The 22,337-nt window shown below is 31.1% G+C and overlaps 1 protein-coding gene across 1 annotated transcript in view; it reads right to left on the bottom strand.

Annotated features, from left to right (window-relative positions):
• Window positions 1–22,337, bottom strand: part of LOC108688158 (glutamate receptor ionotropic, kainate 1-like) — a gene marked incomplete at its 3' end in the record, with an annotated part of 131,291 nt that overhangs the window by 53,590 nt on the left and 55,364 nt on the right. Inside the window, exon 4 of the mRNA XM_018194302.1 lies at window positions 10,632–10,789. Coding sequence (XP_018049791.1) covers window positions 10,632–10,789 — 158 coding nt within the window. The remainder of the gene's footprint in view (window positions 1–10,631; window positions 10,790–22,337) is intronic.

The following is a 22,337-nucleotide window of genomic DNA, read 5'->3' on the forward strand; positions in this document are numbered from 1 at the left end:
TAACTACAGGCAAAGCGTTACATTAGAGTCCTAAATAATGTTACTTCTCAGTTATTATAGATAAAGTTCATATAATTATCCAATAATTGATAAAAAAATGTATGAAATTTCTAATAGAGAGAGAGATTTCTAATTTAAAAGTCTTCATATAAATCATATATTTTGTTTTATATGAAGACTTATAATATTATCGCGTTTCTTCATAAGCTTTCATCAGATGTCATAGTAAATCTGCCAACTAGTCGAGTAATTTAAAGTTCGGATAAGACTGAAAGAAATTGAGTGGATCTAGAGGATGGAAGTTTTCTAATTAATCGACGAAAGTCGGCGTAACGGCTAATAAAAAATTCTATCATTCGCTTTCTCGAGCCGCTACTGGGGAGAGAAAATTGAAGATGAGAATCAAAATTATGGCCGATGCAGCGCGACAATGACACTAAAGATTGCTGTCTATAATGTTTATATGGAGACAAACACAGACCGAAAATCGTATCACTTTCTCGTACAATCTTCACTAAATCAGAGCCTCATTTCAAAGAGTTATTGCAAAGCTTCGTTAAAAAGAAATTACTCCTTGATCGATCCACCGAATCTTGGGGACTCGCTCTCTTGAAAGTCTGTGGAAGAGCTTTGTGGAATGCAACGGAAGTCCCATATAAATTAAGGTGCAGCCACGCGCGAACTATATCAAGGGAGAGACGAGAGCGATCGACCTCTATCTGTCGGCGACAGCTGTTCGGAAAATCAATTTTTCATAGAATCGTTCGAGCTCCTATAACACCTCATATCGAGAATCGTACTCAATATAGAGAGGTGTACGTTTCGTCAAGAAACTGTCAATCCGATGCAGTATGTCCCGAGGCTACGAAACGAATTACCTTTATAGGGATCAATCTCTGTGTCGAACTTTTTCAAGCGGTAACGCATTTTAGCATTAATATTAATAATAAGTTAGTTTCGTGAAATTATTTGCCGGAGATATCAAAGAAGTAGCGATAAAAGGAATTAAATCTTGACATATAAATAAGAAATTAAATCTTGACATATAAATAAAACTTGAAGTTCTGAAAAAAAATGTTTAGACTCGAAGAATAAATTATAATTAGTAATTACAATAAATCAAGAAAAACAAAGTTCATGTGTTAAATCTGAATAAGAAAATATTAGAAAAAGATTAAATGCGCACAAATTTTACAATTTTTGGGATTCTTGCGAAAGTATATTTTTATCACTTATCTCGACGCATATCTTAGGCTTATTCCGAACTATTTTTACTATTTACAAACATCTTACTATTATTATTTATAAATATCTGTGATGCACGTTTAGAAATTATTTAGATTCGTGATATTTGTGTATTGAGGTGATACATAGATTATGACCCATATAACATCATGGACGAGTAAGAGAAGTTGTGTAATCGAGAACGGTAATGATAAATAAAATTAATTTTACTCTAACGAGCGTTTCACGAGTTTGAGGAGAGTGTCAGAACGAGAGGAGTGACTCGCGCGCTAGCAGTTATTCCGTGTTAGTCAGTGAACTATACTCGACTCCACGACAGAACCGTCCGTTGAGATGTAACTTGCACGCAGCCACTAACCCCCGAAACCATTTCTCATCCCGACTTCGTGAGCTGTGCAAGAGTAGGATGGCGGCGACGCGACGAGAAGTGCGCGAAGCACGCGATGCTGGCGAAAGCAAGGTAGAACCGCCAACCCAGCCAGAAGAATCCATTCGACGAAGGTAACGGATGAGGCGAGAAAGTTTGCACGGCAATAACTCATCGTTCACACCTTATTTACCTAGTCGTTCTCACTCCATCGTTCCTATTCCTCTACACTATTCTTACAGTTCGACGAAATTGAATTTTAACATAGCTTTTCTTTCGAACGCCGAATTTGTATCTACATTTGAACGAGAGAGAAAAAAAGAGAAATAAATTGACAAATAGATATCGTTATATATTACGTGCTGTAGCAACTTTTCTTAAGCGTTGAAAAACCGTAACATACAAAAAATTTCAACATATTAGTACAGCAATTTGAAGCTGGAGTAATACAAAGTGTAGAAAAAGAAAAAACATAAAAAGAAGAAAATAAAGTAAGTAAAAAAAAATAGATATGTACATCATGCATATGTGTATGTGCGCGCGCGCGTGTGTGTGTGTGTGTGTGTGTGTGTGTGTGTGTGTGTGTGATTTTTAACCGTCAGAATGGTAACAAAAAGAACTTAAAAAAGCTTAAAAGAGAGAGACGAGGGAAAAGAAAGAAAAATTATTTTTTTAAAATTTTTATCGTAAAAAACAGAATTTTTTCAAATTTACAAATTCATCTTAGATAAAAAGATATTTCCAAGTGCAAGATTAATCATATTTCGCCATCGGACGATTGCGAGATATTTCACCCTTGAGAGATATCATAAGCAGAGGTAGACAATTGGGAAGCGACGACAGCAAGCAAGTCATCATCGCAGCACGTCTCGGCGACACTGCGGAAGACCGTGCATCATTCCGTCACATATTTATACCTCTGCGCATGGTGTACAAGAGACGGTGGAGAAGTGAAGGGACCGTGGCTTATCGCCTCGAGATTGCGGCTAAATCTCTCCCCGGGGTGCAACGAGCGCGCTCGCGCACACGCAGGAAGTTCCGGGTTTAACAAACGGTTGCTTGCGACGAAATTGCTCGTCGTCAGAACCGGCGCCGCGTAAAGAGGAAGTTCTCGAATGTCGTCGAGCGGCTTGTATCCACTAGAAATCCCTAACGCAGCTTGTCATATCATTTTATAATCGCAGCTTTTGTTTTCATCGTTGTTGGCAAGCGCGTATGAGTTAAAGTAAACGCGAAAAGCTAACATCGCTTGTAATAACACCGTCAATACAGTTATTTGCAAACTCGAAGAAGCTATTGCATTCGACATGAATGTCCGACGCGGAATTGACGTGTCGATAAACCAAAGTTAATTTTTTAAATTATTTCTATTTTCACTTAAACTGTTATAACTTTTTAATTTGATTTCTCGTTCTAATGATACTATTTTACTTGGAAAAAGTTCAATGCAACAATGAAATGAGGCCATAAATCGTGATTTATCAATTTCGAACACGACTTCGTACTTAAAGGAGATTTTACAGATTGTGAATTTATCTTATTGTTGAACTGAAACCTTCAATTGTACTTAGAGTTTATCGGTTGATAGGGGATTTATTGTTAACTACAAGAAAATCGATTGTATCGCGTAGTGAAATGCAGCGCGGTGGGTGAGGAAAACCGGATGCAATGCCGGTGCAACAATAACGCGGAGGTTTAACCATGCTCACTTTTACGCTTGAATTAACATACTCATTTGTTTCCCCCGAGAGGAAACTCGCTTAACCCCAGCGGACCTGCTCGAGCCCCTGTACATCGCGAAATGCAGATGCAGCCGGATGCGTTGGAAGGGCCATATTCCCGGGAGATTATTCATAGTGCATCTCCATCGCCACTTGATTCCTCGATCTATATCAACCGCAACAAAGATTACGTTTAAACAAAACGTAATACCATTGAGCTTTATCTCGTTATTGAATACGACCTGTCGTCGACGGGTTTAACTTCTTGGATAAATTGGAAGAAAATGTATTACGCTCGTTCGTCGTTCAAGTGAAATGCTTAATTCGTTTCTTTTATGAAAATAAATGCGCGCTTTTCCTGTGCAAATGCCGTTTTATGTGTCTTATCATTTATTCTTGTTGTATATAAAATGACAATATATTCTAATGATGTCTTATCTATTATATATACGATAAGTTGAATCATAAATGCTCTCATTGCAAAATGGAACAATTAATATTATTGCTGTATAAATTTGTGATACCGTTTTAATTCAAATATAGATTTATCTAGTCTATTCTAATATCTGAAACTCTATTTAGAAAATAAATGAGCTTTATATTGAAATGACTTCCTACTAATAATAACTAGTATAAGCAGAGTGTTTAATTAATAAATACAAATTATAAAAAATACGAAATACACTAAATTGCACATATATTGTTCCAGAGAGATATTGATTCGATTATAATTAAATATCTTAAAATAAAGATATCAAATTAATATATTGTATATATAGATATATTGATTTTCTAGTTTTCTCAGATACATATATTTGTGATTAATTAAAAATAATAAATATTGTGTCTCAAACATTTCTCGGTCTATTTCAATTAATATTATTTATTTCACATCAAATTGTGATATTTTTCACAATAAGTCATTTACAGGTTTTTAGAATGCTAGTCAGCACATTATTATATCGACGAACAATTAATTTAATTATTTTTTTAATACAGGAGATTATTATTTTAATACAGGATTTGTGTTTAAAGTACAACAAACCGAATCGGTGCACAGGAGGAAATTGACAATCCTATTATTACTATGCATCATAACTCGCTTTAACCAATGACATTCTACTCTTTTATTTGTTTAAATAAATATTGTGCACCAATAATTAATGCAATTCTTACATATTTTCAGAAAAATTTTTACAAATATGCTGTAAATCTCGAGAAATCTAAATTATAAATACATAGTGCAAAATTAGGAAGTTACAAAATATAAAATTTATAATTAATTATATTATAAATACAATAAATTTGAATTTATTTAATTTTTATATAAAATTCTGCTTAAAGATAAATATTAGGAAACTAATAATTAGTATTATATTTTATCAGAGACAAATATACATACACACGATTTTTCACTATACTATTTATTGTTATTGCACATAATTTTTTTCGCTTTTTTATTTGATTGCCTATCTACGTTGTACTTCGAAATCAGATTTTTTATCAAATTTTCTCAATCTCAAATTATCACTATTGTTATGCGCATCATTGTTTATCCTTGCTATATATCTCAACTCGATTTCATTGCTGATCAAACATTTATCGCGAAAGTTTGCAAAGTGGTAGAAATCTGAAATCCCCTTGCTTACACTCCCGGGAAGATCTTCATGCCGAGCACATTGATGTACACGTATACACGTATATGCTCGACTTTTCTTGTCCTCGATAGCAGTTTTAGTACCGTAGGGAAAAGTTACCACGAAAAAGTAACCGGAATCGTAGTATTAGGCCGCACAGAAAACAATTTTAAGCGAATTCATAGCCGACACGCGATGTCTGCTTCAAGAAATACATGCGGTATGCGAAATTATTTTGGCTGGCTATTGCATGGCATATTTCTTGTCATATTTCTTGAAATAAATTTACATACATGATAAATACATGAATAACGTATATATCGCTCCCTTACTTCAAACATGATATAATTCAAACAAATAAGTTTCGTAAAAAGAGAAAACTATTTTTCAAGATGACAGAAAATCATTGAAAAAATTGATCAAAGGAATATATTCTTAATATAATGTCATTTTTATCATTTTTACTTCGCAACTCTTAAAACTATTCTTTTTGAGCTATGATGATTTTGACAATTTTTTAAGCAGTTAGTTCACTTTTAATAATTGATAGGATAATGTTTACTTAAGTTATTCATGATAATAACTTGAAAATTGAAAATCATTTTTTGCACTTTTAAAGTAAGAGAGCAATATATGTATTATTTAAATACCATTTTTATCATTAAATAGAGAATTTTTACAGCGCTTCTAGTTATTTAATAAAAAATAAAATTATTTTACTATGAAATCGTAAATTGATGAATAAAAAATAAAACTTTTTTTTATTAAAATATACATTTTATAAAATAAATTCTTTCAAAATTTTTCTTTATTAAACACATTTATACGAGTGAATAATCAGCAGTTAAATAATTATTTTGTAATATGCGTATCATATATACATAAGTGTTCTAGAAAATAAAAGGATACATCGCGCATAGATGTCTGTATATATAGCATTATAGAAAAATATTATATAATTTTATCTCTAGAGCAGTCCAAAGCATCGTCCGACGACATTACGCAGTTGGTCAAAGGAAAACTTCCACGCAGGAGATCTTAATTGATATCGCAGGAAAGAAAAATACAAGGAAAGAAAGTAGTATTCCGCCCGGTCATTTGGCAATGTTCCTTTGATCAATCGGAGTCGACGGAAAACGTGACGTAAGATTTGCTGGACTAGTCATGCGGCTGAGAACAGAAACTACCCCCCCGAAGTTCGTGGCCGTGGCGAATTGGCCGACGCGTTTGAAGTCTTCTTGAGAGGGAAGCTTCTCTTATCATCATGCTGGTCGTATAGCTGCAGGCGGAGGCTGAACGTACGTATACCCCGAAACGGAACGTTCCACATGACCGGTTTCGAAACATTTCAATTATTTATGCGGTTTCAACTCTCACACACACACACACACACACACACACACACACACACACACACACTCTCTCTCTCTCTCTCTCTCTCTCGCATACGTGTTTCCTTCCATTTTCTCTCCATTAAGCGAGTGATTTAACGACGATGTCCGTCAGCCTTTTGCAGTTTGCTTGGTACGAAGTCTTAAAATCTTCCAGTTTTCGATATATAGATAAATCGTTTGAGTTACTGCTCGACATATTCTCGCGGTTTCTCGAATTCGCGAAAGATTAAATGTCGCTAAGCGTAAACACAATGTTTACGCTTAGCGACATTAGTTTATATGTATAAAATCGTATACACGCGGATAACACTTGAGTGATTTGTCATGTGGTATCAGAAATCACTCATCTGCGAAATATTCGTGATTTTAATTTATTTAGCTTCAGTACACTAATTCAAGACATTAATTCATTTAATTCTTTCATGATATAGAAAATTGTGATATAATAAAATGTGCAATGAGTACTTCTAAAATGTGCGTATTAAGAAATTGTATACAAATATTAGTTCTTTTGCGAATTTGTATTTTTATATTACAGGAAAATAAAGAGAACCAATCAGAAATTCATATAGATGACCAATTATCGTGTTCATCTATTGTAGAATTATATAATTTCGGGGCAGTTTGCAATAAATAACATTGGTGGTTTATTGTAAGAATAAAAAGTAAATAACTAAAGAAATCTATATAAGATAATTAATAAAAAAGTTACGAGTTTGAGTTAAGAGACAGACAATTTCCATATTTTTCAAGGGGTGATGCGAATAAACAATAATTAAATTTGTAAGAAATCGATTCTCAATTTATCACATAAGACGCAGGCATGAATGACTTATTCACTCTATATAATTTATAAGTTATAATTTTCTTAATTATCATTTATAATAAAAAAATATTATATTTCTATTTATTACTTGATAAACAATTCTATAATAACTAAATATCGTGATATTTAAATTTTGGTATTTTTTCATATTCTTTTAATTGGAATCAATTTTTTGATCAAATGTTTCACTTTTCTGTAAAATAACACGAATTTCGCATCAATGCTAAATAATGCGAAACATTGTACATTATTCAAATTAAGTTTTTATTTATTTTGACAATTGTATCACAAGTGGACTTGCTGTCCAAATGATTTTCGAGCCACTTTATGTTTTCCACTATGTACTTGTTGCATAGGAAAGTGCCATTCGCGAAAATCAATGTGCAATGTTATCCCGAACGTGTTAAAAATGATTTTGAAACGGTCATCTCGCGCTCGACTACACTCGCAGAGATAAAGTTTTATATCACTGTCAGCATGGGTACTACGAAATGCAGGGTTGCGCAGAAAAGCTATTTAACCGCGAAACAGTATTGCCAGTAAAACTCTTCTCCTCTCGATTTTCCATGTCAGTTCCTTTTTCTCTTAGCTGTCGAAGTGTTCTCCACGATAAAGCGTGATCTTGTCGATCCCATTCAGGAGCCGTTTCTCTTACCGTTAGAAACTCCAGGAAAGCTAAGCACTTCCAGGTGTCCATCCGCTTCGAAAGTCACAGCTTCAGAGATAATCTCTCCCGTTCATACGAGATCCAGAAATCACTATGACTAACATTATCAACTACGTGTTCAAGTACAGTCACGCGTTCTTATCTCCTCGCCGCTTTGAAAACTTATCCATGTATTGGACTTACCGAGTATTCATACTCGAATTCACTGAGAATTACAATTTCAGCATTATCTTATCAAAGCACTATATGCATAGTTACATGTATAATATATATATTTTTCTCTTGCTAAACTTCTTTTCATCTGCATAAATCTTGGGAATAATTTTAATCGATTTTTACGAATCTTTCAGTCTCGGAGAAAGTTTAGTTTCGAATTTTAACGACGCTTCTTCTTTTCTTTGCGTCTGCACGGTTCGAAAAATACGAGATAGTTTTCGCCACCGGTGATTCTTGTTTCTGCGGGTTTCATTCACTCTCCTTTTATCCATACCGCGAGCGCTCGCACTAAAGCGGAACGCCGAAATAAATGGTTGGGGAATTATTCACTTTACGAATCTCGGTGAGTGGTTGTAGGGAGTGGAACCAAGATAAGATACGACTTCATTTCCGCCTCGCGGCCACGTTACGCTCTGCGAATATCGTTCATTTCCTTCGTTCATGTCGGGGAATAACTGTACGGTGTCGGCTGTAGGGCGCATCGAAGTTAATCTTTCAACATCTTGAGAGAAGACGCGATGTCGAGTTCTCCAAGCGCGTCAACAAGAGTATTGAAGTTAAAGTATTATATTATTAAAATCATTTTTGGTTATTCTTTTGACACTTATTGTTCATAATATTATATCGATAGAAATATTTAATATGCAGGGTGTCTGGAAAATTACCATAACATTTTATGAATATTTTAAGATCTTTAAGGTATCTATAACGTTTCAAAGCAAAATAAAATTTTTAACAAATTATGAATCCTTCTTTCCTATACAGAAATTCCGAAATTGTTTTATTTTACTGAGAAGAAAAAGTACTTAACCTACCTACACACCACTCGTGCGACACACATTGCACCGCATGCGATCCAGCAGAAGTTTTGTAAATTGGTCGCTTTGTTGAAACAAGGAGAATGTAGCGCAAGCGATGAATTTTAAGATAGGATACGTTGCACGTCCAGAGGCAAATCTAACCGAATTTATTCAAATCCCTATCGTTTCACCCTTCTAGCCGTAGGGCGGCAGCAATAAGTCACCGTCGCAGATCGTTTCTATGAATAATGCAATTTACGAGAAACTTTTTCCGCAAAACGAATAATATAGCGCGATGCAGAGGACAAGCATAAATATATTTCGTCAACCCTTTCATATGTCAAGTTGAAAATAATACTTTAAATATGTATGTAAATATGCTCTTGAAAGAAGAGTAGCAAAAATGATGTTTTATTTCATTTTTAGCTACCATTGTTAAAATATATTTTGTAAAAGAATTTTTCAAAATTTTTTACAATTTTTTCATCTATATGCAGAAATTATTTAATTATGCTGGATTTTCCTTTTTGAAGACTGTTATAATAGTTTTTCAATCATAAGTGGTTCAAATCTGTACATTTTCACTAATTAAACTCTGTAAATGCAGATAAGAATATAAATCTTACTTCTTACTTTATTCTAATTGTACTTTAACAGAATTTTAATTAAAGGTTTAGCGAAGAGCACCGTAATCGCGAGATACTTCTTGGGACAGTTTCGGCACTCTCATCGCCGGAAGGATAAGCGAAGCAATCGGGTTATCAGCGGAAAATAGGACGCAAGAGAGAAGATTCACCCATCGGATGTATCCCATAGTTGACACAGTTTCCTAACGGCGGTGCAGTTTGCCGATCGATACCAACACGTCCACGTCGCGACTTCGCCTAAGATCACCGCAGTAAGCGGTACACGCCAACATGTTTCAATCTTAATAGGCCATTCTCGGTGCGCATACATATGATACACCACGTGCTACACGATTGATGTTTGGACTCGTCGTTAATGTGGTGATAATATCGAGTGTGTGAACGAGAAGTTCTTCTGAGACTGTCTCGACTCCGATAGAAGTCTATCCGATAGAAGTCGCGCTGTTGCAAACGAGAATGATCGATCGGGACCATTTCTGTTGTACGGAATAAATTGAAAACAATTAAGAAAAATGTGACTCTAAATTTCTTTAAAAAATATTCATGTTGGAATAGAATAACCTTATATTACTAAGATTAATGAGCTTTTTGATATATCTTCTTTTTTCATTATAATGTTAAATATCTTATAAATATATAATAATTTTTACTTCTTGAGAAACTTGTGGTTTACAAATGTATTCCGTTTCTTTAAATTTGATACATAAATTTTGATGAAGCAAAAGAATCCCGGATATTTGCGGATTCCGATTCATGTACTATAAATCGCTTCTGACTTCAACTCAAAATAAATCCTCCTAGCAAGACGAGAGCCAGCTTAAAACGTGGAATTTTTATTTGTAATATCGTTGGTTCTGTTTCAACGTGAATCTATTTTTTGAAAGTACAATAAAAAAAAAACAAAAATAATAATATGTCCGCGAAATTGGCAAATTAAATTTCTTTGAGAGCATCACAGATTATATCAAGTAAAACACAAGTCAGTAAGTCGTCGTGTAACGAACGAGAAATGTTGTGGAATATCAATATTGGGACCATGGAAGCTTAATTTTTTGCATCTTGCAACCTTGGAAAGAAAACGTGAAAGAATAAGAGTGGAACTAAGACTCACCGATACTCCGATCCTTCGCTCAGCTGTCTAACCGTAATGGGAAATTCGCTAGGTCCGTGCGCTTTCAGAAGTTCCTGCAATCGCACAAGCCCCTCGTTGTTCTCGTAGATAATGGTAAAACTCTTCCAGCCCCAGGCCTTCACCAGATCGACGTACGCCTGGAACATAAGTAATCAATCACAAGTTATGTTATTATTATTACAGTCGGGTTAACAGCTGCCTTAATGCTTTTACACGTCTTTTCTATACGATGTAATTTAACTCTTGGTTTCTCTAAGTTGATTGATAAGATGATAATATGCCATCACATGAAGGCAACAAGTGTAACGAATTAATCTTTCATTAAAGAGTATAACATGTATAATGTAATCAGTATCATTTATGTAAAATGTAAAATATCTCAAGTTATATAGGAACGTATACATATAATGTAATTGTATATTATGCTATTGCGTGTTGAAATGAAAATTTAAAAAAATTTTGGAGTGTGGAACTTGAACGTTAGCAATTACTTGTGATTTTTATCTCGTGCAGTATATATAGATATAAACCATTAATATAAATTTCTTTATTTCTTGATATAATAATACTACTTAAGTGGTTAGATACATAAACAAATGGAAAGATTATACAAAAAGTAATTTTATCGCGATATACATTACTAAATTAATTATCGTGCAAATTAATTATTATGTGATTATTGTCATTGTATAAATTATTTAAAAAAGAGTTTATTGCATTCGTGCTAGAATTTATTGCGTGCTGATCAAATATTCAACATTTGTTGTCATAACATAAGAGGAAGCTTAAAATATAAAACAAAATTTTACAAAAGAGATTAAAAGTCGGAATACTATTAAATTTTTAAACCTAAAAATTTAAGTGTGTTTCTATATATTATAAAATTAAGAAGAATAACTGACATTGTTGTGCCAAAAATTTTTATACAACCATCAATGTTTATTAAATGTGTAAAGTGTCGATAGTGTGCATTGACGAAGCGGCAGCATGAAAAAAATGTAGATTTGTAAATGTGGAAATTGTGTGTGTTGTGATTCACAGTTAGTAATAAATTGCATACTAGAACGAAATACAACGGGACGTGCAAAAAATTCGTGAACGGACATTCATGTTTTGCGTTTTGAATTCCGTTAGAATTTTGAATTCTGACAATATTTGAGTGTTGACAATATGTTGCCGATGACATCGCTGATGAATTGTTTGTAAATTATAACTGAGTCAGACGCAAACTTCATAGACATTACTTATTATCGCGGACATAGAATATCGTAAAATACTATAGTTATTCACCATTACATTTTCTACCGTTTTTTTTGTAGAAAAAAACTGTATAAATTGTTCGTTAGAGATCATATTATATTCTCAAAAGCACAGTTATTTGCCCCAATGATGATCTCTAAAATCACTTTCACATATTATCGTAAGTTCTCTATCAATCTTTCTTCAATCATTATTCTGAATGCCAAATTTGTAATTCAATTAATATTGACTTGTTAAAAACAACTGTTAGTGATATTATCATCCAACTAGAGAAATCTTATTTAAGTGCCTTTAACAATACAATTTATTTATAAAGTATTTTAATGATTTTAATATATTTTTTAAGAAAAAATTTTTATCGTATATTATATTGTACTTGATTAAAGTTCATAAAGCATAACTATATTTCCGATTTAAAATAAGCATTTTCTGCTGCGCACTTTCTACAATATATTGTATTATGATGCGACGGAATAGCTCTTATGAGAGTAGCTCGTAAGAGACTAGTTTTGCAGTGAGTAGCTCATCTATAGTTCAAGCTTTTAACTGGGAAAACAAGTATCACACAGTCGCGACGGTCTTCAATGAACGAATCAAAGACAGGCTGGAGATACTTTCGCGAGAATTCACTTCGCAGCCGCGTTTTTTCCGATAATCTAAATTCGCCATGAAAGAGTGAATGCATATTTTTTAACAAGAAACCTCCATTGTAGTCTCGCATACTATCATCTGTATCCCATTTTATTTCGTCCTTTTTTGTGAATTTCAAGACTTTATATTACTGGTCTTTTTGAAGATTTCCTTCGCCGCATTTTTTATAATACAACCAAATATTTAGCTGCATAATACTCAAAATAATTTTAAGCCGTTAGAATTACAATACGTTATACAATACGTTATTACATATTCTAAACTGCCGCCTTAATTTTTATTTTGGCAACACAGATAAAGTCATTTCGTGAATTTTGTTAGTTGAATTCTTTAATTTCTTAAACTTTTTTATTACGAAATTTATTTTAAATTATGAACATCTTGCCATTCATATTCTCTTTTTTTAATTTCTTAGAAAATATTTTAACAGAAAATTTTGCTTTATTCCTTATCTTTTATAAAATAAAAATAATGTTTCTACTAAATTTCTTATTAAAAGAATATAAATTGGCAGGTTAAATCATAATTTTTCTTATTTTAAAAAATATATATCTATACAATTTTTCATTCATAAAATAAACTTCGGAACGTGATAGATCTCATTAAAAGAATCAACTTTTGTTAAAGAATTTGCATTTTCTGTTGCATTTTTAAAGAACTACATATCTGATTGCATGTATCTGACAATACTGTTTTTACAAAATGATAAAAAAAACATGTCTGTTTTTTTTATCATGGAAACTAGTTACACTGCAACGTCTATGCTGCTACGTAATCGATTGTATAAGTATGCTCCTTAACAAAAGTCTTTTTCAGATCTGTTATCTTTCCTTTGATGTTTATCATGAATCTTGAAACACTCTGCATATTATTATTTTACAACTATACATCCTTATAAAGCTTTTCTGGATTTAGTGTACTTGATTGTTTTAAAATAACAAAATCTATTTTTATTATTTATAACTCTTTTCATTAATAATTAATATTAAATTTGTTTTTACTATAATTGTATTATTGAACGTTTGCTGCGTTAAATAAAAAATATGCAATAAATATTAATTTTTTACAGAAGTTATAGGGAATGAACGATTTTGCTGAAGTATCTAAAAATTTAGCTAGATACAGATCTAAAAATAATTTTGTTTGAATCATTAAAGTAATTATGTAGGACGCTTAAATTGGTTTTTAGAATATTAAAATTTTTTGCAGCATTGTCAGCAATGCTTAAGCGTTCTACATAATTATTTTGATGGTCTAATAAAATTATTTTTAGATATGTATCTAGCTAAATTTTTAGATATTTCAGCAAAACCGTTTTTTTCGTATGAAAAGATAAAACTGATTTAGACGTGCCATATCTAGATGTAGTCGTTATAAAAAAGATACTATGACATTCCAGAATTAATATTTATATGTATTTAATGTATATTATACATCTCAAAGTGTCATATGAAAATAACCCAAAATAAAAAACTAAATTTTCAGATATTCAAAATATCTTTTTATATGAAGGATTTCTAAATATAAATAACGGACATTTATACGAAGTTTGTGTAATTTTCTATACTTATGCATTCTAGACTTTACATTCTATTGTATATATGATTTAACTTTTTGTTGTCTTATTTATGTTTTTATAATGTTTATGTAGAATATTTAGCGACGTTAAAATCGAATTAATATGAGCCGATTATTCTCAAAGTGTTGTAACTTGGAAACACAGTTAAGTAGGATGCAAGTAGAAATTAATGCAATGTACCTACTTTAGTAAGGAAGATATTCCAAACTTATCTTATTCCACTTCCCAAAATCAACTCGTCCATGAAATTTATTACAAGTGCTATGCTGCGTGCGAAATTGCGATTTTGCAGGTATAGTAACTTACAATTTAGAACGTCAGATCGCTCCACAGTTTTTATTTATACTATTGCTTGTTATTTTACGCAATACGTATTCATATAAAAAAATAAAATGTAGATTTTTCAACGATACCATTGTGTATCATTTTTGATCATTTTTTTACCTGTTAACAGAGATAGTGCGATTATCGACCCAGTTACTTGTCCATTTGCTAACAGTCTCGTACTGTCACGGACAACGGTTGCTGGCGAATTGCCAAGATGCATTCATTAATAATATGGTGATTATATACTGTAAGTTTTTGCCGAATCGGAATTTACTAAATTTATCAAGTTACACTCTTAATTTTTTAACAAATCAGTGATGTGGGAATGCACTTCTTCTGTAATTGTTTTATAAAAAATAATGAAATAAAGATTTTGATGAATCTATTTACATACTTGATGAAATAGAAAAATGGATTAGAAATAACGTATTTACAGGATACACTAATTTCAATATATATTATACATATATTTCAGAAACGATATTTCCTTTTCGCGATTCGCAAAAATCGCGTAATATCGAGGCACAAGTTAAATTAGGTTGAGCAAACAACGTTTGTTTAAACTCGTGCTGTAATATGATATGTAATGACAAACGTAGCTTGATGTAGATTGACTTTCTAAAAGCAAGTCTGCAAGTTTGGTAGATGTATGTCAAATGGACATATCCGTTATTATATTCTTTCCTCATATATTTTGTAAATTTATCAAATTTAAAAAATTAAAATCTCTATACAACCTGTACTTAATAAAATATGTGTATATATTAAAATTAAATTAATATTTTAGAAAAACAACTGTGATAACAGCGTAATTATTTTATTCAAATTTATACATTAAAAATAAATTATGATATGTGAAAATATAATTAAAACAGTCATAATTGAAAATTTATTTGTTTATAGATAGACATCGGAAATGAAGTGATAGCTTTATAAAACCTAGTTCTCTGTATTTTACAGATTTTATTACAAATTGACAATACTTCGTAATGAAGTTGGAGATACTGATTGGGCAAAACAATATTTTTGAAATATTCTCTGCGTAATGTGAAATTATTATCTGTTTAATAAGACCGATGCAATTTACGCAATTTCCATCCAATTTCCAATTTCTGTACCCTCTCTATTCTCCGCCTAGTTTCCAGGAAAGGGAATAAATCGGTCGGTGTTCGCGCGGAATACTAGCCGATGTTGTATACCCATGCATCTCCCATAATCGCGGGACTTCGTGACTTCGATCGCGACAACTATGCTCGACGTGTCCGTCGTGTATTCGCACGTGCCGAACCAACCCCAACCGGTACCTATGAATAACGCACTACGCTCGCCGCTACTGCAAACGCCAAAATCTCGTTCGTTGTGTATTTTGTGCGCGGTAATGTATCGCGGTCGGATCGATGTTTAAATTACATCCGGTGTAGGGCACGACATAAATTACAGTCTGCGATGCTTGTAAAATATCTGAACGTTTCGTAGCGAGGTTTGCGTGCCCGATAATTTCACAGCTTCCGACGATAATCGACGACTGTGATTGAATCTGCTGTCGCAATCGGTTCGAAAATAGCTGGATCTTCAGAAGATATATTTCGACATTTTTATTGAGTAATGCATTTGTTCAAATTAATATCTGCAAACTCAGCGCAAAATGCAGTGACACACATTTTTTATGAATCAATGCTAGAAGTATTATGTATTATACTATTGTATTAATAATATGACGATATAAAAAGTATTATTACGTATTAATTTTTTTCTTTCATTTTATTATAATAATTGATATGAACATTATAGAATATTTTATCTAAAAAAATAAAAGAAAAATAGAATTAATTTGTTCGACAATTTTGATAATCGGTTTCTTGTTATAATCTATTTATTATCTTTTTTCTTTTAAGCATTCTTAAAACTTGTTTAATATTATTTAAGGACGTTGTTCTATTATTATTAATGTCGTTATTAAATGCAAAATGATATATTTTACAGAAATGAATAAAAAAAGGAGCAAAATTATTTATATACTGATTTCTAAAAACTTAAAGTAGCTCAAAATTTTAATATAAAAAATGAGACACTTATTGAAGTCGATAAAAATATCTGTTTAAGGAATTTATTTAAGATGTTTTTATTTCATCAAAATAGTGAAACGCATAATGTGGTAAATCAAGTTAGTTTACGATCATATATTGAAAACCACAGCATATTAATAAATTATCTCTTTGATATAAATACATACACACATTATTTAATTATGTATTAATCATTTAATTATCATTATTTTAGTATTGATTTATACATTATAATGTAATATAAATATTTATTATGTATCTGTACTTATTTACAGTATTTATACTTGAATCAGTACAGTTTTTATAAAAGTAATTTTGCATTTATAACGACAGTTATAGATTCATTTGTGAAATAATAAAAAGAGAGTGATAGCCTTCAAAAAAAGTAATTTTTCACTCACATCCAACTGAATCAATTTTCTAGTTGTTGTATCAATTAATCCTGTCAATTTTTCAAAATTCCTTTTGTTCCACATCATTTTTCATTGCGAGGAATCGATTCGCATAGAGATATACTACAGCAAGAGTTTTGGGAAATTATCAAGAGGTACTTTGTGAGAAAGGCATCGTGTCGCCGAAATTACGTATTCACAAAGTGCGACGCAGACATGTAAGAGCGCGCGGACCTCGTGGCCGATGCAAATTGGGCGGAAATATTTCAGCGGTGAAATATTTAAGTCGCCTTACGCGTCGCCGCGGTGGCTCTTATCATAGTATCGGAGTTCGCACGTGACATGAGATTTATTACGCTCGTTACATTGCCATTTCAAGCACGTCTGCGGTCGAGTACGTTACGCTTTACACGACAGTGACCGTAATGCAGGTTGATCCGTGTCTTCTCTCTTATGCATTCTCTTTTACCTAATTTAGAATAAATTGTACTTTACTACAGATATTAAAATCGCAGGTAATATATAGTGTTCTCAAGAATTTTCGTGAATAAATTTTAAGAATATAAATGTATAAGGAAAAAAAATTATTACGCAAATGATGTTAAATATTTTAATTTGACAATGTTTTAATTAGTGTGCATTAATTATAAGAATATTTTTTTATCGACAATTAAAAAAATCTGAATAGATTAGTGTTTTATGTAATGCGGATGAAATTATCCTAATATGTTGTTAATTATAGCTTTTAAGAGATTAACAAATTTCTTGGTATCGAAAATTAAAAAAAGGTATTCGACTAATAATAATCAGATGGTTTTGTTTCGATGAAACTCCCAACCTGAAATTTTTCAAAGAATCCATCTCGTTAGGAACAGCCGTGAATTTGGGGCATCCTGCTTGCGCGCGCAGATGGTACATAAGGCGTGAGTGCATATGCTTTTATCTCACCGCCACATCCCACGGTCGATGCTGTGCTGCTTTCCATAATGAACGCGGCGCGTCAGTCTGCGAGTTCGCAGATGCATTCTTTCTCCGGGTATAGCACGGAACAAGTTCTCCGTGTTGCATTTTTCAGATGGATTTTTATGCCGAATTCTGAGAAGTGATTCGCGGCGTCCTTGATTTATTCGGATTAAGCGCAATTCAAGATGCATTCGCACGTCGCTCGATTCTCTGTGTGACTAACATAATTTATTTTACATTGCTTCGCGAGAAGAATTTCATTGCTAGAATATTACGTCCCGAAAACTGAATTTTATAATATAAAATATCTTTATATAAAGTACAACTTCTTTGGCTAATCAATTATTTTATGTCTCACTAAAATCTCTTTCGTAAAAACCTGTTTCTAGTTTTCATATTTTTATAAAATTCGACAACTTATGAAATATCTAATAATAAATTCATAGAAACTTAGAAATAATTAGAAAAAATGAAATATAACATTATAATATAGTTTTTACTACGTTTAATTCAAATTTTATATGTTATACATTGATTATTCGGTTTATCTATAATTTTTTTTTGCATAATAAAATATTTTAAAATGTTCCGACACTTTTGCATTAGATTCTTATATGTGTGTAAAGAATACTGCACACTTATTACTGACTTTTTATATGTGTAAGATCGTACCTACGTAAAGTATAATAGTTATTCATAGCATGACTAATAAAATGCTTGCAAATGTATATTCCTGAATAATAAGATCAAAAGAAGGAACATCTACTCAGCTTGTATGACTTTTCTAAATAGCTTGAATGAATAGCGCACACGACAAAATCTTTCTAGTTTTTACTGCATCTAAAACATTTATATTTCAAGTTTTTAATTTGTTATATCCGCTCATTCGCGCTTTATACTTTTTTTATGTATACATCTAATCAAAAGTTTTTAAACGTACCACACTTCTGAATTGGATTCATACCCGTATAAGGAACCTTTTGCTCTATTATTAAGTTCTTATAATATGATAAATAAGTTCTATGTAAAGTAAGTTATTCGTAATAGCGCAATTAACACACTATTTGCGAACGTATTCCTTATAATAAGATGTCAGAGAAAAAATATCCGTATCTATACATTCGTATAATTGAGCCATCTAGATCAAATAATGCGTATAATAATATCTTTCTAATACAATAATTATTGTGTCTCAAATATTCATATTTCAAATTTTTTAATTTATTATGTACAATTTTAACTAATAATTATTCATAATTTATAATATTTATTATATGATTCAGTTTATAATTTTTATACGAGGACATTTAATCAAAAGTTTTTAAACGAGCTATGCTTTCACATTGAGTTCTTACGCGCGTAAAGAGCCTTGTTCTCTCATTGAGTTCTTACGCGCGTAAGATCTATGTAAAGTAATAGTTACCTGTGGTAACGCGACTAACGAACCGCTTGCGGACGTACTCCTTGTAATAAAATCTCAAAAGGAAGAACATTCGTCTGTGTTCCAAGTTCGTATGATTTTTCTAGCTTGCTAGACCGAACAGTGCACGAAAATCTTCCTTTTGCTCCTTTTCTTCTCAAGATGTTTTCTACCTATATAAAGTTCCTCTCGCTCTCATTGTAGAATAAATCCCAATTCATTCCAATGTAGGATTACATTCAGACGCTGTAAGGCACTTAATGTATTTATGAAAATATCGCATTTTAAATAACAAGGGGTAAAAGGGAAACCTAAATGTGCCCTATAGTTTTTAAAAAGAGAGATTTTTTGTTATAAACAGATTGTTATTCTTCCATTATAAGATTTTCTTTTCCATAATTTTTTCTTTTCCTTAGTTTTTCTTTTCCATTTACTTTTCTTTTACATAGTAAAAATTTCACACACACACACACATACACGCGCGCGCGCGCGCGCGTGCGTGCGTGTGTGTGTGTGTGTGTGTGTGTGTGTGTTTTGTGTGTGTGTGTATAATGTTGCGATATACTATTACGATATTGTACAATTGATGAATAGTTTACGTATTAAATCATGCTATTATGACTATCAATCAAATTTTGAGTTACAGTCGATTACCATAACATTATAATAGTTGATGGCAAAATTTACATATATAGAATATAGAATATATAATTGGCGTTAATCTCGAGTGTGAGAAACTGTTCCAATTTCAATTTTACATTATATTCTAACCGCTTATTGATGATTTTTTAATGCTTTTTAGACGATAAATGTATAATCAATTAACGCCTCTTCAATTCGTACAGCGTCGTTTCATTATGCGATTATAATTTGTTAATTACAAGTACCAGAGGAAAAAAAAATTGATTATTTCTCTTCCGAATATTGATTGTTAAATTAATAAAATGATTTACATCACTAGATCTATAACTACATTACTAGATCTACATCACATTCTCAGTTATTTTATTATAGTATATTTCAATTTTCTATTATTTTCTTCGGATATATCCATCTTCCAATAACATTTCATGATATCTTTACCTATTTCTTACTGCCATGCTATATTAATACTTATGCTACTGATATAGAACATATACTAAATTTTAATTTTTTATTGATCTCAATTATTTTTTATGGATTTTATTTCAATTATTTCGTAATATTTTTATTAGACATTACCATTAAAACACAATAATTATTAGGTGTAGTAAAAAGAAATCCATTATTTTTGCATGAAATTGAATGGAAAAATAATGGATTTCTTTTTACTACACCTAATATATAAAAAACAGTTTTTGTACGCAAAAGACTAAGTTTTAAATTAATCTTTAAAAAATAAGTTTTTAATTAATGTTGTGTATCAGAAATTAAGTGATTATTTACCATGTATTTAAAAAAAAATTTAATTTTGTAATATGTAGACATAATAAAAGTAAACATTTTTGCATAATTACAGTCATAATATAGAAATTTAGCATTCTATTGTTCAATATTTAAAATTTTGTCCGTATTTTCCATATTATATATGATGTGAAAAACAAAGAACATATATAGCATTTTTCAAAATAAACTGAATAAAAATAGGTAGTTGTGATTTATGAATCGAAAGATTAATTAGCACATTAAATTCAAATAGAAGAAATTAAAATTTTCTTTAATATCTCTCATATAATTCTTATCGTTTTCTGCGCACCAAAAGTTTAAGTTTCATTAGCTTTCCAGAAATAACGTGTTAAAATTAGTAACTGTCGATTATCATTTTTTATTTATAACTACAAATCTGAAAAGCAACAATTATTTTAAAAGTTTAAATCTAACAAGAGAAAAATAAAATTTCTGGTTTTTTCCGACCATTATTTTGTATTTCAACATTTCTACACAATATTATACGTATACGTATACCGCCAGTGAAAAACACAAAATTTTTACGAAATATAATGTTAGCTACATTATTTATAAAAAATTATTTTTGGAATAAAAAATATGTAACCATAAAAAAAAACATGATATGCGTAATTATTACATAATTTTTTATTTAAAAATAAATTTTAATTTTATGCCATATTATTATCACATTGAATATATGTGTAGAGTAACGTAGCAGTCTCAACACCGGTGCTAATATTTGAATGTGTTATATTATATTTGTGAGAATTCTAGTATTATTTGTAATGTAACAATGAAAAGGGAATACATATATCAGAAATAAAATTATCTAGATACTAACGAATTTTCTCTTGCATTGTCAGTATTAGTTAATTATACTCAGTGGTGCTTCAAACGAATTTCTATTAAATTTCGCTTACCATCTACGCACACAAAATCTAGGGCGATCGCCACATCGGGCTTTTTGTTCGCTGCGCAATGTTGTTCCGCTGAAATTTCGTTGGCTCGAATTTCACTGCAGCTTATCGTGCTCAGTAACAATGAATAAAACTACTACTTCCGCTGTATAATAATCCTCATTGAAAAAATTAATATCAAAAATATTTTTGACGGCAGTTTCGATCAACCAATAAATTAATCATTAAATCAAACAATTAAGGAAAAAGCCTATAAACAGTCGCGGCTAAATTTTAGTATTTAATAACATTTTTATATATTACATTTTACAAACATCTTTTCAGTTCTTTAAACTGCGCATCGATTGTTGTCAGATTTCTAACGCAAATTACAAATTGAAATAATAATTTGACAAATCTCTCTCAAATTGTTTGTTGTCCTTCTATTTTTTCTTGTATAGGATAGGATTACTAAAAGATTTTATATGATTTTATATTCCTCAAATAAATTCAAGATGAAAACTTTATATAATGTCTGAACTGCTTATTGTTAGATTCAAAGAGTATGAAAGTTCAAAATTTTTTCCTAAAATTTCGAAAACCACTCAAATTATTTTGATGAAACTTGTATATGTTTAAAATTTAATAAGTTTAAAAAAATAATTATATGTTTATAATTTAATAATTAAAATTAAAATAATTC

Source organism: Atta colombica, unplaced genomic scaffold (assembly GCF_001594045.1).
Source record: "Atta colombica isolate Treedump-2 unplaced genomic scaffold, Acol1.0 scaffold226, whole genome shotgun sequence".
In the NCBI taxonomy this organism is placed as follows: Eukaryota; Metazoa; Arthropoda; class Insecta; order Hymenoptera; family Formicidae; genus Atta; species Atta colombica.